At 39.3% G+C, this 16,220-nt stretch overlaps 1 protein-coding gene across 1 annotated transcript in view; it reads right to left on the bottom strand.

The window, feature by feature from the left end:
* LOC306987151 (NLR family CARD domain-containing protein 3-like) overlaps window positions 1–15,550 on the bottom strand; it is a 43,675-nt gene extending 28,125 nt beyond the window's left edge. The window contains exons 1-6 of the mRNA XM_079591215.1: window positions 15,421–15,550; window positions 14,865–14,981; window positions 13,564–13,665; window positions 13,118–13,234; window positions 9,362–11,122; window positions 9,015–9,188 (exon numbers count right to left, since the gene is read on the bottom strand). Coding sequence (XP_079447341.1) covers window positions 9,015–9,188; window positions 9,362–11,122; window positions 13,118–13,234; window positions 13,564–13,665; window positions 14,865–14,981; window positions 15,421–15,473 — 2,324 coding nt within the window. The 5' untranslated portion in view covers window positions 15,474–15,550. The remainder of the gene's footprint in view (window positions 1–9,014; window positions 9,189–9,361; window positions 11,123–13,117; window positions 13,235–13,563; window positions 13,666–14,864; window positions 14,982–15,420) is intronic.
* Between the last annotated feature and the right edge of the window lie 670 nt (window positions 15,551–16,220).

Genomic DNA, 16,220 nt, shown 5'->3' with positions numbered 1-16,220 from the left:
ACTTGGTCAGTACCTCTGCGCCGCCATTACACGCACTTCTACACACGCACGCACGCACCCACTCGCATAGCTTTCATATTCGCACATTCTGTGTGCTTATTTAAAATGATTGTTGCTGTTGATTTAATGTTGGTGATTTACCACGAACTTAATGAGATGTTTATCCAATGTTTTCTTTTTTCCTCTTTTTTCTTTATGGACATTTTTTTTTAATGAATGTGGACACGAATCTGCAAACGTGGATAGCGTGATGCGGTCGGTTCCCGGCACGGATCTCGACGACCAGAGACCACTAGTGTGAACTTCACTTCTTATTGTGTTTTTCTTTCTTTTTGGGTCTTTCTTTCTTCTTGTGATTTTTTTTGTGATTTATAATTTTGAACATGTGTGGAAAAATAAATATACCTTGCGAACTGACCTTCCTGGGATTATTATTATAATTTGTTGTGTAACAGGTGGTTACCTTCTCTGCTATCCTGGGTTAAGTTAATTTTTTTTGACAGGTTTAATCCTGTCTGGCGCCCGAAAGTTTTTCTTTAAAATAATTTATTTACGGACAGGCCATGTAATGGCGATTTTAATCTTTTATTTCTTATTCTGTTCCTAATGATTTAACAGATTAATGCTGTATGTTCTCTGTCTGTATTCTGAGTTTCCTGATGTAACGTTGATTCAGCTGGAGGGAGGTGTGAGCCCGAGAATGATCTGTATCTTAAGTTTCCATGCTGGGGGAAGATGTTCCTTCTTGTGTAAACGGTGGGGGTTGATAGATTCCCTTGCATTATAAAGTAGCAGGCCAATCTCTCTGAGGAGAAGGAGGACAGGAGTGCCAGTGTCTGTCTGTCTCTGACTCTGGCCTGGCAGCCTGGCTGCAGGGCTGGAGTCAGGGAACCATTTTCTTGCATGAATAAATTACTTTTCTTTTTAAATACAATTTGGATCTTGACGTCTCTTTGCCTGGGAATGCTGAGTTTAGTAATTGTTTTTTTGCCACAACAGGCCACCACCGTTACAGGTAGCTATTATAGATCTTTCTTTTAAAAGGATCTTCTTACGACTTACATGTATCAACTTTCTTTTCTCTTTCAATCTTCTTACAACTTCCATCTATCAACTTTGTTTTCTCTTTCAATCTTCTTACGACTTTCTTTTCTCTTTCAATCTTCTTACGACTTTCTTTTCTCTTTCAATCTTCTTACGACTTCCATCTATCAACTTTCTTTTCTCTTTCATTTACTTGCACATTCTTTTCACTTTCCTAAGCCCTGCATTCACATTCTTAGTTCTTTCTCAGACGAAAACTTTAATATTGTCATTCAAATACTGTTCTACGAACAGTGGCACAATGCTCATTCAGTAAATGCAAAGCTAAACAGATGTGTTTTGAGTCTGGATTTGAATGTGGCTACTGTAAGAGCACACCTGATCTCTTCTGGAAGCTGGTTCCAGCTGCGGCTGGCAAAATAGCTAAAAGCGGACTCTCCTTGCTTTGAGTGAACCCTTGGTATTTCTAGTTGATGTGATCCTAATGATCTGAGTGATCTGTTGGGTTTATATTCAGTGAGCATATCTGCAATGTATTGAGGTCCTAGGCCATTAAATGATTTATATACCAGTAATAATACTTTAAAATCAATCCTAAATGTGACTGGAAGCCAGTGTAAAGACCTGAGGACTGGTGTGATATGTTCATATTTTCTGGTTCTGCTCAGGATCCTGGCGGCAGCGTTCTGTACGAGCTGCAACTGTCTTATGGTCTTTTTGGGAAGGCCAGTAAGGAGTCCATTACAATAATCCACCCTGCTGGTGATGAAAGCATGCACAAGTTTTTCTAAGTCCTGACTGGAAACAAAGCATCTAATTCTTGCAATATTTTTCAGATGATAGTATGCTGATTTAGTTATTGCTTTGACATGACTACTGAAGCTAAGGTCTGACTCTAGAGACACACCAAGATTCCTGACCTGATGTTTAGTTGTTTGACCTCTAGAGTGAAGGTATGCATTCACCTTGGGAACTTCATCTTTGTTTCCAAATGCAATGACTTCAGTTTTGTCTTTGTTTAACTGAAGAAAGTTTTGGCACATTCAACTGTTTACTTCATCAATGCATTGGAACAGGGAGTCAATGGGGCTGTAATCGTTAGGCGATAGGGCTAAGTAGATCTGTGTCTCGTCTGCATAGCTGTGGTAAGAGATTTGGTTCTTTCTCATTATTTGGCTCATTGGAAGCATGTACAGGTTGAATAGGAGTGGCGCAAGAATTAAGCCTTGAGGAACTCTGCATGTTATGGATGTCCACTCAGACTTATGGTCTCCTATACTCACATAATATCCTCTCGCTTCTAAGTATGACCTGAACCATTTTAGGACTATCCCAGAAAGCCCCACCCAGTTTTCCAGCCTGTCAATAAGTATGTTGTGATCAACAGTGTCAAATGCAGCACTGAGGTCGAGTAGTATCAGCACTGATAATTTGCCTGTATCAGTATTTAAGCGAATATCGTTAATTATCTTTATGAGCGCTGTCTCTGTGCTGTGATGCGATTGGAAACCAGATGGAAAATTGTCAAAGTATCCATTCGAGCTTAAAGGGTTAGTTCACCCAAAAATGAAAATAATGTCATTAATGACTCACCCTCATGTCGTTCTAAGCCCGTAAGACCTCCGTTCATCTTCGGAACACAGTTTAAGATATTTTAGATTTAGTCCGAGAGCTTTCTGTCCGTCCATTGAAACTGTATATACAGTATACTGTCCATGTCCATAAAGGTAATAAAAACATCATCACAGTAGTCCATGTGACATCAGTGGGTTAGTTAGAAGTTTTTGAAGCATCGAAAATACTTTTTGGTACAAAAATAACACAAAATAAGACTTTATTCAGCATTGTATTCTCTCCCGGGTCTGTTGTCAATCCTTCACAGTTACGCTGATGACGTGTTATCTGGTGCGCCCGAGCTTCATTTATAGACTGAGGGAAACGCGCGCTGTAAAAGTGTCTCATCCGCGACATGCACATTTACGCACCATTAAAAAAATGATATTCACGCAAACAATGTAGAATAGCTTGAATATAGCGTGCGTCTCCCTCAGACTGTAAACGAAGCTCGGGCGCACCAGATAACACGTCATCAGCGTCTTCCGTCAGCAGCGTCACTGCGGAGTCCTGAACGCAGATTGACAACAGACCCGGGAGAGAATACAATGCTGAATAAAGTCTTATTTTGTGTTATTTTTGGACCAAAAAGTATTTTCGATGCTTCAAAAACTTCTAACTAACCCACTGATGTCACATGGACTACTTTGATGATGTTTATATTACCTTTATGGACATGGACAGTATACTGTATATACAGTTTCAATGGACGGACAGAAAGCTCTCGGACTAAATCTAAAATATCTTAAACTGTGTTCCGAAGATGAACGGAGGTCTTACGGGCTTAGAACGACATGAGGGTGAGTCATTAATGACATTATTTTCATTTTTGGGTGAACTAACCCTTTAAGAATTTGTTCAGCTGATTGAAAACAACTTTTTCAATGATTTTGCCAATGAAAGGAAGATTTGAGATCGGTCTCTAATTGCTTAATATAGTCTTATCCAGATGGCTCTTTTTCAGGAGGGGTTTGACAACTGCAGTTTTCAGGGAGTTTGGAAAACTTCCAGAGAGAAGTGAGGGATTTACCACTTCTAGTAGATCTGCTTCTAAGCTGTTTAACACACTTTTGAAGAAAGATGTGGGAAGAGCGTCAAGGGCGCAGGTCGATGTTTTAAGGTGCTGTACGGTTTCTTCTAAAATTTTGCCATCAATTTCTTTGAAATCAGACATAGTAACTACTTTCTCAGGTTGTGGTCTGATCTGTCTGACCCCAGTGCAACTCAGGGATGTGCTGATCACCTTTCTGATATTATTGATTTTCTCAGAGAAGAAAGAAGCGAACTCACTGCACTTGCTGTCTGAGAGCATTTCACTGGGAATCTGGCTTGGGGGGTTTGTCAGTCTCTCTACAGTAGCAAAAAGAGTGCGTGTGTTGTTTAAGTTGCTGTTTATAATATTTGAGAAGAAAGTCTGTCTAGCTTTGCCTAGTTCCATATTGAAAGCATGGATGGTGTCTTTGTAGATGTTATAGTGGACTACAAGTTTTGTCTTCCGCCACAGGCGCTCTGCTTTACTTCATTGTCTTTTCATATTTTGCACTGCTGTTGAGTTTCTCCAAGGTGCCTTTTGTCTACCACTCTTCCTGACTTTTACAGGAGCAATATCATCAATTACACTTTTAACTTTTGAGTTAAAAGAATCAAGGAGAAAATCAACAGAGTCAGCAGATATGCTTGGTGTTAAAGATATAGCCTTCATAAATAGTACACTAGTGTTCTCATTTAAGCATCTCTTCTTGACAGACACAGATCTAGCTTCAATGGCAGGAGAGATCAATATATCAAAGAAAATACAGAAATGATCAGACAGTGCTACATCCTTAACAATCGATGAAATGTTTAGACCCTTACTGATAAGTAAATCTAGAGTGTGTCCACGATTGTGTGTCGGTCCATGTACATGCTGAGTCAGATCAAAAGTTTTTAAAACAGTTTTGATTGCTTTTGCCATATTGTTTTCTGCATTATCTATGTGAATGTTAACCCTCTGGGGACCAAAAACGCGCCGGCGCGTTTTGCTCATGTTTTTTTTAAGCAATGCAAGATAAACTCAAAATGCTCTGTTCATTTTGATCTTTCATTTTTCGTGTTATAGCTACATCAATCGATCCTGTTCAGTTTCTATTTTTTTTCTGTATACTCACAATAAAAATAAAGTGTTTTGCTTTTTGCCAAATAAAGAAAAATGAACATGATGCGAGTTCTGCTCTCTCTCTGTCAATGAACTCCAATTTGAAACGCTTGAGAAAATTATCTGTAACTCCGCGAAACTGCAGTCAAACAGGCAAACATACCCACGGGTATAAAGCTTGAGATCGCATCTTTCAAATTAAGTAATTTATATAAAAAACAAAAATTCTCAGCTTCTGTAATCTGTATGAAAAGAGAGCGATTTCAGTCAAGCTCATTACGAGCTCATTGACTTTAATTCGTTCACGCCTACTGACGGAGCGCGCTATTCACAAGATAATGTTAAGCCATCTATGCAAAACAGGGAAACGCCCCCAAGCAAATGCATTAAGTTTCATCATTCAGTCACCTGCGCGTTGGGAAGATGGCACGATACAATAATATTCTTCAACCTTTTTAAAAGGAATGTAGCTTCATCACTACCTACGCCTGCAACTCGGAGTGCGCTTAGCAACACATTCAGAAATCCGAAAGAGTAAGTACATATTTACCCACTATTATTACAGATATTTTCACAAATTAATATGGAAAACATGTCGACTTTACTGGTTTTCTAAGGCCAAATTAGAACCTGGAATTGATATTTTTCCCGCAGTGCTGAATGAGAAGAGCCATTAATATTATTAATAAACTATTGTTTTCTAAGTCGGCTAAAAACATCTCCATCTCCGCTGTCAAGCAGATGCGCTTTTAGAGAGAAATGCTCCTTTCATACGCATTACATAATCAGAAGGTATTAGCTTTCGATTAGAATTTGTTCGTTTTAAAGTGGACATTTCAAGCTTTAGGTACATAGGCTATATTTAGTTTCAGTTCTCGCGCTCCAGTTCACGGAGATCATGAAAGCGCGCCTGATTGTTTTATTTTATTTTACAAAAGCACAACGTTTTCTTGTTATTGTGAGTTTACACAAATAAAAGTAGTTGTGAATAATGTATTATTTTCTGTATGACCAGAAATGATAAGAGTATTTTAAGTTGTTTCCACTGTTGATAGGAAAATGCAAGTGTTCGCGTCCGCGGCTCCGTGCCATGCAGTGCGCGCTCCACACTCCACACAAACCCTTGGATATGCGTCAAAATCTTGTGTTTATTTGTGATAATCTTAGCCCTGTATTATTATTGTCTAACTCGTATTATGAATGACATTTGACGAATTGCTTTGTTCCTTTTTGGATAAAAGCGTCTTTAAATATGTAGCCTTATAAATGTTATAATAATGATGATAATTAATATTATTATTTGCGTACACGGACCCCAAACACACCGCGTCTTCTAAGTCAGGTGATTGTAAATGCGCAAAAACTGTTTCCATTGCAGTTTTGCGAAATATTCCTTTTTGCTCAGTTGGTCGCAAGATCTGTGTGCTTGGCAAAGGACAAATTGGTAAAAGGCAGGACACACCTTGGAAATGCCAGGCATGTAATGTTCACTTGTGTCTTCAGTTGAACATTTAGTTCGTCCACAGAGGAATTACAATAAAACAGATTGAAAACAAAACCTTTGAATCTCATTGTTTAGGCTTGCCTCATGATGGGCCATTGGGGGAGTGTCTGTCACACCCCAGGTCTGAATCTCATTAATATTGATGGACCATTAGCACTCCCCATGCATAAACCTTTTTTCATCAAAAACGGTCTTACAAAGTTTAAATCAATGTATTGTTTTATGTGAACGATTAGGCAGGATGTTTCTCACATCATTTTGAAGCCAGAACTCGAAGCGACAACATCCATTTGTCAAAAGTCTAGGGAACACATATTTAGTATGCGTTTTGTGGTCTCATTTCAGCAACTTTCTTTTTATTTTTTTCAATAACCACGCATAAACATTATTCTCTTAAAAATACAAACATGTACATATATGTTGCTCACATATTATGGTAGCCCCGTTTGTGCTATTTAGAGTGAATTTACACCTTTGACATTAACATGTTTATAAATAACTGAAAAAAGCACAAATGTCAGGGCATTTCAAAACATCCCAAGGGCCCCAAAAACACCTTGGTCCCCTGAGGGTTAAAATCTCCAGCAATAGCAAAACAGTCAAACTCTGAGGAAATGGTTGATAACAGTTCTGTAAAGTCCTCAGAAAAGGCTGAAGAGTATTTTGGAGGCCTGTAAACAATGATAAGTAAAATGCGAGGAGCACCTTTTAACACCATACCCAGATATTCGAAAGACTGGCAATTACCAAATGATATTTATTTACATTGATAGACATCTTTAAAAAGAGCAGCTACTCCCCCATCTCTCCTACCCGCTCTGCAGACACTCATAAAAGTAAAGTTAGGAGGGGATGTTTCATTGAGGACAATTGCGCTGCAGCAGTTTTAGTTTGGCATGTAATAGGCACCAGATTAGATGGGTTTGCTGTATGGCTTTTGAAGGCCTTAGACTTTCTATCATGTAATCGAACAGCAATAGAGAAAGATACAGGCACACAGGGTTCCCGCTTGTTCTGTAAACATTTGATCAAGGCATTCTTATTCCCTAAACAGGGATACGTCCCTAAGGTGCCAACCAATATTCCGAGGCCTATTGTACTGCAGGCTTTCTATCCTCCCCCGTTTACCTCTTCAGACCAGGAAAAACTGAATCTCTTGTGTCCAGTGCGAGCACTGGACACTTATGTCCACAGGGCTCCCCGTGGAGAAAATCTGAGTTATTTGTCTGCTTTGGATCACCTAAGAAAGGTCTTCCAGCCTCTAAACAGACAATTAGCAAGTGGATAGTCGAGGCTATCTCTCTTACATATGAGTCCTCTGGGCAGCCGTGCCCTTTGGTGGTCAGAGCTCATTCTACTAGGATTATGGCGGCCTCTAAAGCCTTATTATCGGGTGTTTCCCTTCAGGAGGTTTGTGATGCGGCAGGCTGGTCCTCGCCGCCCACATTTGTAAGGTTTTATAGCCTGGACTTGGACGCTACCCCAGGGTCCCAGGTGCTTCTTACCTAGTTTGCCGACAGTTTTGTCATCTGGCTTTTTGTAAGTATGGAGTATTGGGTATTCTCGTTCCCAAAGTGTCATCGACGCATCGCGAGTTCCCTCGAAAAGTAATGTCTCAGGTTATGACTGTAACCCTAGTTCCCTGAGAAGGGAACGAGACAATGCGTCGCCCTGCCATTCTTCCTGCATCCCTGCGATCGAGTTTGCTTCAGCTCTCAATGTGATTTTATCTCTTCCTGGTCATGACGTCACCCGCCCGTGACGCTCATTCTTTCCATTGGACTAGTTGACATGCGTGCTTCAGACGTAATCACGCGGAGGCATTCCCAAAGCGTCATCGACGCATCGTCTCGTTCCCTTCTCATGGAGCATTCATACCGGACGTGAATAGCACGTCAAGCGCGAGTGATTTCAATGTTAAGTCAATGCAAAGACGTGTTAAGTGCATAAAAAATTACTGCGGCGCGAATGAGGCGTAGAGTGCGGTGCGGTAGACGCGAATACGCAAATTGAGCGTCTGGCGCATTAAACGCGAATGATTTTATGTAGTGATTTTTGTGCATTCACGAATTCGCGTCTGCCGCCCGTGTTAAAAAATCTGAACTTCTGCGTCAATTCGCAATCAGGAGCCTGCTTGCTTCACGTGGCAGAAGTGACTGGAGGGTGATCCTCGCTCCGATGCGGGACAGCAGGTCATCAAACTGGGCGCAGGACAGGTGGAAGTACCGCTGAAAGCGGTCGTGAACCAGGCGCAGCTCCTGGAGCAAATGGTGAAACTTGCCAAACTGGTTTCGCCTCCGAAGGGTCTGGTGGACCCAAATAGGGCGACGATGATCCCTACGCCGCTGTTCTGCTCTCCAGAGCAAATACAGAGCGGTGACTCTCTCAATAAATGATCGATCAACATCAGACATTTTGTAAAAAGATGGCCGCCAACGTGTTTCGAAACTTTTGAAACTTTCGCTCTTGACGCGTGAATGGACACAAATTGGTCAAGCATATAACTAGACGCGGCAGGCGCGAATTTGGCGCGCTATTCGTGTCCGGTGTGAACGCAGTCAGGGAACTTGGGTTACAGTCGTAACCGGAGACGTTTTCCCAACCCAGAATTTGGGAGGTTGCTACTGTAGCCTACTTTTGCATTTTACATTTTCACACCTGAGTTTAGGCTGGGTTAGGGTCATTATTTACCATATGAGACATTTTATACAAACTTACCCGAGTATTTGCAGTTTACAGTGAGGATCCTTCAGTAGATCAGAGAGCAGCTTGACTCCAGAATCTCCTACTTTATTCTCAGTCAGATACAGTTCTCTCAGGTGTGAGGGATTTGATCTCAGAGCTGAAGTCAGAACAGCACAACCTTCATCTGTTACATCACAATACCTCAACCTGTAGAGAACAATGACACTCTTCAGTCTCTCAGTTCAGGAAACTCTGATTTAAATTATATGATATATATGAATTTCTCCTTTTACAGTATTTCTTAGGTATGAAAGCATGTGTTAAAATCATAAATATGATCATGTTTTATCAGTGTAATGATTGTTGTCAGTGTGACTTACTGAACTGATCTGGATTCTTTAACCACAGGCAGCAGCTTCTGAAGAACTTCATCTGCTGTATTTTGTGCTCCAATAAACTGATATAGATTAAAAACATCCATCTTCTGCTCTGATGTCAGCAAGACATAAACCAGAGCTGACCACTGTGAAGAGGAGAGTTTGGTTTCTCCTATTTTTCCAGATTTCAGATAATCTTGGATCTCCTGCATCAGTGAATCATCGCCCAGTTCATTCAGACAGTGGAACAGATTGATGGATCTCTCTGGAGAGCGATTCTCCCTGATCTTCTGTTTGATGAGCTGAACTGTTTCCTCTTTGTTGTAGGAGCAGCTTCCAGTCTGTGTCAGTAGTTCTCGTAAGAGAGTCTGATTGGACTCCAATGAGAGACCCAGAAGGAAACGCAGGAAAAGGTCCAGATGTCCATTCTTACTCTTGAAGGCCTTATTTACAGCTCTCTGATGCAGCTCAGATAATGAGTGATATTTCTTACGGTTAAAAATGTTAGAAAACTGAATTTGGTCAAACACATTTATATGTTTTTCTATAAGGGATATATGTGCATATAGAGCTGCTAGATGTTCCTGGATGCTCAGATGAACAAAGCAGAAGACTTTCCCCTGATAAAAGCCCAACTCCTCTCTGAAGATCTGAGTGCACAATCCTGAGTACACTGATGCTTCTGTCACATCAATGCCACACTCGCTCAGGTCTTCCTCATAGAAGATCAGGTTGCCTTTCACAAGCTGCTGGAAAGCCAGTTTCCCCAGTTTGAGAATCATGTCTTCATCTTTCACATTCTTCTTATAGTCCTTCTCATGTTTGATGTTGGTCTGAATGATCAGGAAGTGTGTGTACATCTGAGTGAGAGTCTTGGGAATCTCTCCTCTCTCTGCTTCACTCCACATCTTCTCTTGAACAGTGGCTGAGATCCAGCAGAACACAGGGATGTGGCACATGATGTGGAGGCTCCTCGAGGACTTCAGGTGTGTGATGATTGTATTGGCCAGACTCTGATCACTGATTCTCTTCCTGAAGTATTCCTCCTTCTGTGGCTCACTGAAGCCTCGTACCTCTGTCACTCGATGGACACACTCCGCGGGGACGAGATCCGCTGCTGCTGGTCTGGAGGTGATCCAGATGAGAGACGAGGGAAGCAGATTCCCCTCAATGAGGTTCATCAGCAGCTCGTCCACTGAGGCTGGTGCAGATATATCACACAGTTTCACTTCGCTCTTAAAGTTCAGAGACAGACGACACTCATCCAGACCATCAAAGATGAACAACACTTTATATTCATCACTGGATATTTCCTTTTCTTTTGTTTCAGGGAAAAAGACATGAAGAAGATCTGAAAGACTGAGTGTTTTGTCCTTCATCAAGTTGAGCTCTCTGAAAGCAAGTGGAAATATGAGCTGGACGTCCTGATTCTCTGTCCCTTCAGCCCAGTCCACAATGAACTTCTGCACAGAGACTGTTTTTCCAATGCCAGCGACTCCCTTTGTCAGCACAGTTCTGATGGGTTTGTCTTGTCCAGGTAAAGGTCTAAAGATGTCACTGCATTTGATCGGTGTGTCCTCTGTTGCTGCTCTCCTGGATTGTGTCTCAATCTGTCTCACCTCATGCTCATTATTGATCTCTCCACTTTCACTCTCTGTGATGTAGAGCTCTGTGTAGATCTCATTCAGAAGCGTTGGGTTTCCCCGCTTTGCTGTTCCTTCATACAGACACTGAAACTTCTTCAGCAGGTTTGATTTAAACGTGCTTTGGACCAGTTGAGAATCAAGATTGAAAGAATAAATTATTACATTACAACAAATTAATAAAAGTGATGGTAAAATATCTGGTAACACTTTAGAATACTGTTCCTTCATTAATGAATAACTACACAGGAACAAATGAGTAACACAATATTAACATTATAGTAACTACTATTAACTAACAAGAAACTGATTCATGAATTAGTAAGTAATAGCACTCAGTCGAATGTGGTAGTTCACTATTAGCTAATCAGTAACTATTATTTTTCATACCTCACTGAAGACTACTAAGAACTACAGGCTCATAATTAATATTAATAACGCATAATGTATAATATAAGGTAATGGTAACCCATTAGTAATGAATCAAGTGTTACTTCATCTTTCTAAAGGAACTAATGTCAGCATCCTGCCTCCTGTGTTCCCTTCTGCCGTAGTTCTTTCTTGTGTGTCCTTGTTAGCGTTATCCAGGTCACCTGTGCCTTGTTTCTTCTAGAGTATTTTAGCTGTGTTTTGTCCCCTTGTTCCTCACTAGGTTTTTGAGTCTTGGCTATGCGTCTCCTGCTGTGTCCCACTGAGTCCTTCCAAGCTATTCCAAGTAAGGTGTTCTTAGTTATTGGATTTTTTAATATATTTTATTTCTATCATGTGATTCTTTGCAGTAACACTACTGTTAGTAATACCTCTTTCTGAGAATAACTTTTGTTGGATTTGTTTTACTTGCAAAGTACCTTTTTTTTACCGCCTCTGTGGAGAAGTGGTAGATCTCTCAACTCACCACACCTGAGACCTGAGTTCGAACCTGGCTTGTGACAACTAATAATAATTTGTATCAGTATTCTAAAGTGAAAAGCTTGATAACTACCTAATATTGACTGAAGTCATTGGAGGTTTTTGTAAGGTTTTGGATAGAATGACTGAAGTGTTACTACATCCTTCTAAAGGAACTACTAATTATTTGGATCAGTATTCTAAAGTGAAGTTCATGGGAACACACTAGTAATGACTAAAGTGTTATCAAAGCCATCAGAAGGAATTACTATTCAAAAGCTTACAATGACTTCAGTCAATATTGGGTATTATCATGTTTTTCACTTTAAAATACTGATCCAAATAATTAGTAGTTCCTTTAGAAGTATGTAGTAACACTTGAGTCATTACTAGTGGGTTACCGTTACCTTTTATTTTTAATTATGCATTATTCATATTAATTATTAACCTGGATATATAGTATATAGCCTCAACGCACCTGCTAACACGTTAACATAACACTGTATTTTAGCACTAGTATATTTTGCAGCTGAATATTAGTATAAAAATAAATAGTTTTAAAAATCGTATTAGAAAGACGACGATCAGAAACCTTTAAGTTGAGTGTTTAAGTTGTAAGGGGGAATTAATAAAAAGGTCAGAAATCACCCTGTCTGTATTTAATGTTTTAATCATTTAACTGAAGTGTTCGTCTGTTGTCTGTGTGAAGACACAAGAGATCGTTCTGACACTAATAACAGCGGCAACGAACACTCAGCAGGAGTTCAAAAACACCACATTCCAGCACCAGAATGAATTTAACACAAACTAATTAAATGAATACTCTGCTATAGTCAACTTGAGATGTTTAATTTATATTAGGAACATCCGTGCTGTGAGATGTTTCAAAAAGTGGTGGGGACATGTCCCACATCTCCAACTCACAAATTACACCCATGTTTATATGCCAAAAGGTGACAGTTTAAAAATGGGACTCTGAGGCAACTTTTATATTTATTTTTCCAAAGTCTGTAATTCAAAAAGGTTTAAAGATATTATTTTAGATTTCAGTTCTTAGCTAAATTGTCTTTTGATATCTTAATTTTTGAGGGCCTATGTGGTTCAATTCAGTAAATGTATCTTGTTTTCCTCTATTAAAATAAATGCATAGAACAAACCTGTCTAAGAAATAGTATTTTTCCAAAGTTTGCATGCATGTAACTCGAGAAGATCAATCTATGAAATGTACCTCAGATCAGTTGATGTGTGTTTTTCCTTAAATTCTATTGGATCTCCCATAGACGCGTCATCCTTCATGGACACACAGCTGGACTCCGGTGAGATTGATGTCTCGCTCTGGTTTTGACTTCAATAGAATAGAAACAAAAGAACAGAGATACTAATTCTTAGATTATATTACAGTACATGCAGATAAACCTCACACAGAGAATCAATCCATTCCTCTATCTTTTACCATTGCTTTTAAATCTGTTGTTGTGTTTGTGTTCCCCAGTAAGTGTTGCAGTTGTGTTTAGTTTGTGTAGTTGTGTAATACTGTGAGTCTCTGAGTTATACATGCTTACACAACATCATCACACATTACTGTATTTTAAGTGGATATTTGCCTAATTCTGCCATATATGCATTATTTGTGTGTGTCTGTGGTCTCTGTCTGTCTAAACAACAATGTTGTACCTCAGATCAGTTGATGAGTGTTTTGGCTCCATCGTAGACGCGTCACTCCTCATGGACACACAGCTGGACTCTGGTGGGTTTGATCTGTCACCCTCACATTGACTTTAATAGAACAACAGAATAGAAATAATAGAGTAGAGACCAGAATCAATATGGTTGATTTTACATGAAAATAAATTCCCCATGAGAAAGTTGTCTTTTAACAGCTTTTATTTTTAAGTTACCAGCCACCGCCAGCATTTTTGACCATTTCATGGTCCCCAGAATATTTGTTTTTTAATGAATATCTGAATATGTAATATATCAAAAGCAAGAACAGACCCTTTCCCTTTAAACAACAACAAAAAAGTTTTATTCTAGCTTCATACATTCTTTTTTTATCAACACCTGAATGTGGGTAAGTTTAATAAAAAAGCAACATTTTGAGCAAAAACCTGATAAAATCATGTTTTAATCAAAGACTACATCCAGATCAGATTCAGAGCGATGATCATAAACACAGATGGAGTAGATCGAGTCCATCAACACCTCAAAGCTTCACAGTCCTGTAGTCCTGGGTCGACATTTCATTCAGTAACATTAGGCAGTTTTGATTTATATGCTGTTTAATGTTGATGGTCGTGTTATTTTAAATAAGCACATGATTACAAATGATATTGTTAGCTTTTTCACCTTCGTCGCATGTGTTTTGATCAGGAGATTTAATACTCTTTCAGGAGATGTGTAGTATTTGTATTGTATTACTAAAAAATGAGCTCGAGCCGTGCACGCTCTTTTCTGCGTGACGGAATTTTCACGCTTTCTGTGTTTTCACTGTTATACGGTAGGGGCGCTTACCCCTATCGAAAAGCACATTTTTTAGTAATACAATACAAATTATGTAAACTACACGTCATTTGTCAGCTACCTTAGCGATGAGGAAAATGTCCCAGAATCCTACTAAAAAATCCAGGTGTGTTGTTGTTGGATGTACTGTAAGAGTGAGCATCAGACTCTTCATTTTCTCCCGGCAACTGAGCCACTGAAGACGCAGTGGATTCATTTAGTTTATGATGGGAATGTGGCCCTCAAGTTACCTGAAATAATTAATGTCTGTGCTAATCATATTACACCAGACTACTTTGTGAACAAGGGTTAATACAAACCTTTTTTTTTTTTTGAGGGCCTATGTGGTTCAATTCAATAAATGTATCTTGTTTTCCTCTATTAAAATAAATGCATAGAACAAACCTGTCTGAGAAATAGTATTTTTCCAAAGTTTGCATGCATGTAACTTGAGAAGATCTATCTATGAAATGTACCTCAGATCAGTTGATGTGTGTTTTCCCTTAAATTCTATTGGATCTGCCATAGACGCACCACTCTTCATGGACACACATCTGGACTCCGGTGAGATCGATGTCTCGCTCTGGTTTTGACTTCAATAGAATAGAAACAAAAGAATAGAGATAATAATTCTTAGATTATATTACAGTAGATAAACCTCACACAGAGAATCAATCCATTCCTCTATCTTTTACCATTAGTTTTAAATCTGTTGTTGTGTTTGTGTTTCCCAGTAAGTGATGTAGTTGTGTTTAGTTTGGTTGAGTTTGTCAGTATTGTTCTGGTCCAGATTATCAGTGTTTTGTGGGTCAGTAGATGTCAGTGAAACATCAGGACTGAAGCTCTGGATCAGTGTAATAGGAGTCCTGATCCTGTGCTCGACTCCTGCTATTGCAGCGCTTTATAATACTGTGAGTCTCTGAGTTATACATGCTTGCACAATATCATCACACATTTCTGTATTTTAATGTATCAAAATGCATTTTGTGTGTGTGTCTGTTGTCTCTATCTGTCTAAACAAAAATGTTGTACCTCAGCTCAGTTGATGTGTGTTTTGGCTCCATCGTAGACGTGTCACTCCTCATGGACACACAGCTGGACTCTGGTGGGTTTGATCTGTCACCCTTATATTGACTTTAATAGAACAACAGAATACGAACACCTGGATGTGGGTAAGTTTCATAAAAAAGCAAAATTTTGAGCAAAAACCTGATAAAATCATGTTTTAATCAAAGACTGCATCCAGATCAGATTCAGAGCGATGATCATAACACAGATGGAGTAGATCGAGTCCATCAACACCTCAAAGCTTCACAGTCCTGTAGTCCTGGGTTGACATTTCATTCAGTAACATTAGGCAGTTTTGATTTATATGCTGTTTAATGTTGATGGTCGTGTTATTTTAAATAACCACATGATTACAAATTATATTGTTAGCTTTTTCTCCCCTTCGTCGCATGTGTTTTGATCAGGAGATTTAATACTCTTTCAGGAGATGTGTAGTATTTGTATTGTATTACTAAAAAATGAGCTCGAGCCGTGCACGCTCTTTTCTGCGTGACGGAATTTTCACGCTTTCTGTGTTTTCACTGTTATACGGTAGGGGGGCGCTTACCCCTATCGAAAAGCAACATTTTTTAGTAATACATACTAAATACGTCATTTGTCAGCTACCTTACTTTTTAGTTGTGGCTTGTAGAGAGTTGTGATGATTCACCAATCTGTATGCATAATTAATGTCATTTTTTAAATTATTTATCTAGGCCTATCTCCAATCACGTCCCAAAACATTGATAATATAAAGAAATAATTCATGCTTCTTGACGTTCTTC

The sequence above is a fragment of the Phoxinus phoxinus genome (assembly GCF_949152265.1).
Source record: "Phoxinus phoxinus genome assembly, chromosome: 19".
Taxonomy (NCBI): Eukaryota; Metazoa; Chordata; class Actinopteri; order Cypriniformes; family Leuciscidae; genus Phoxinus; species Phoxinus phoxinus.
Note: the sequence above shows the minus strand (reverse complement) of the source record. Positions and strands in the feature narration are given on the sequence as shown.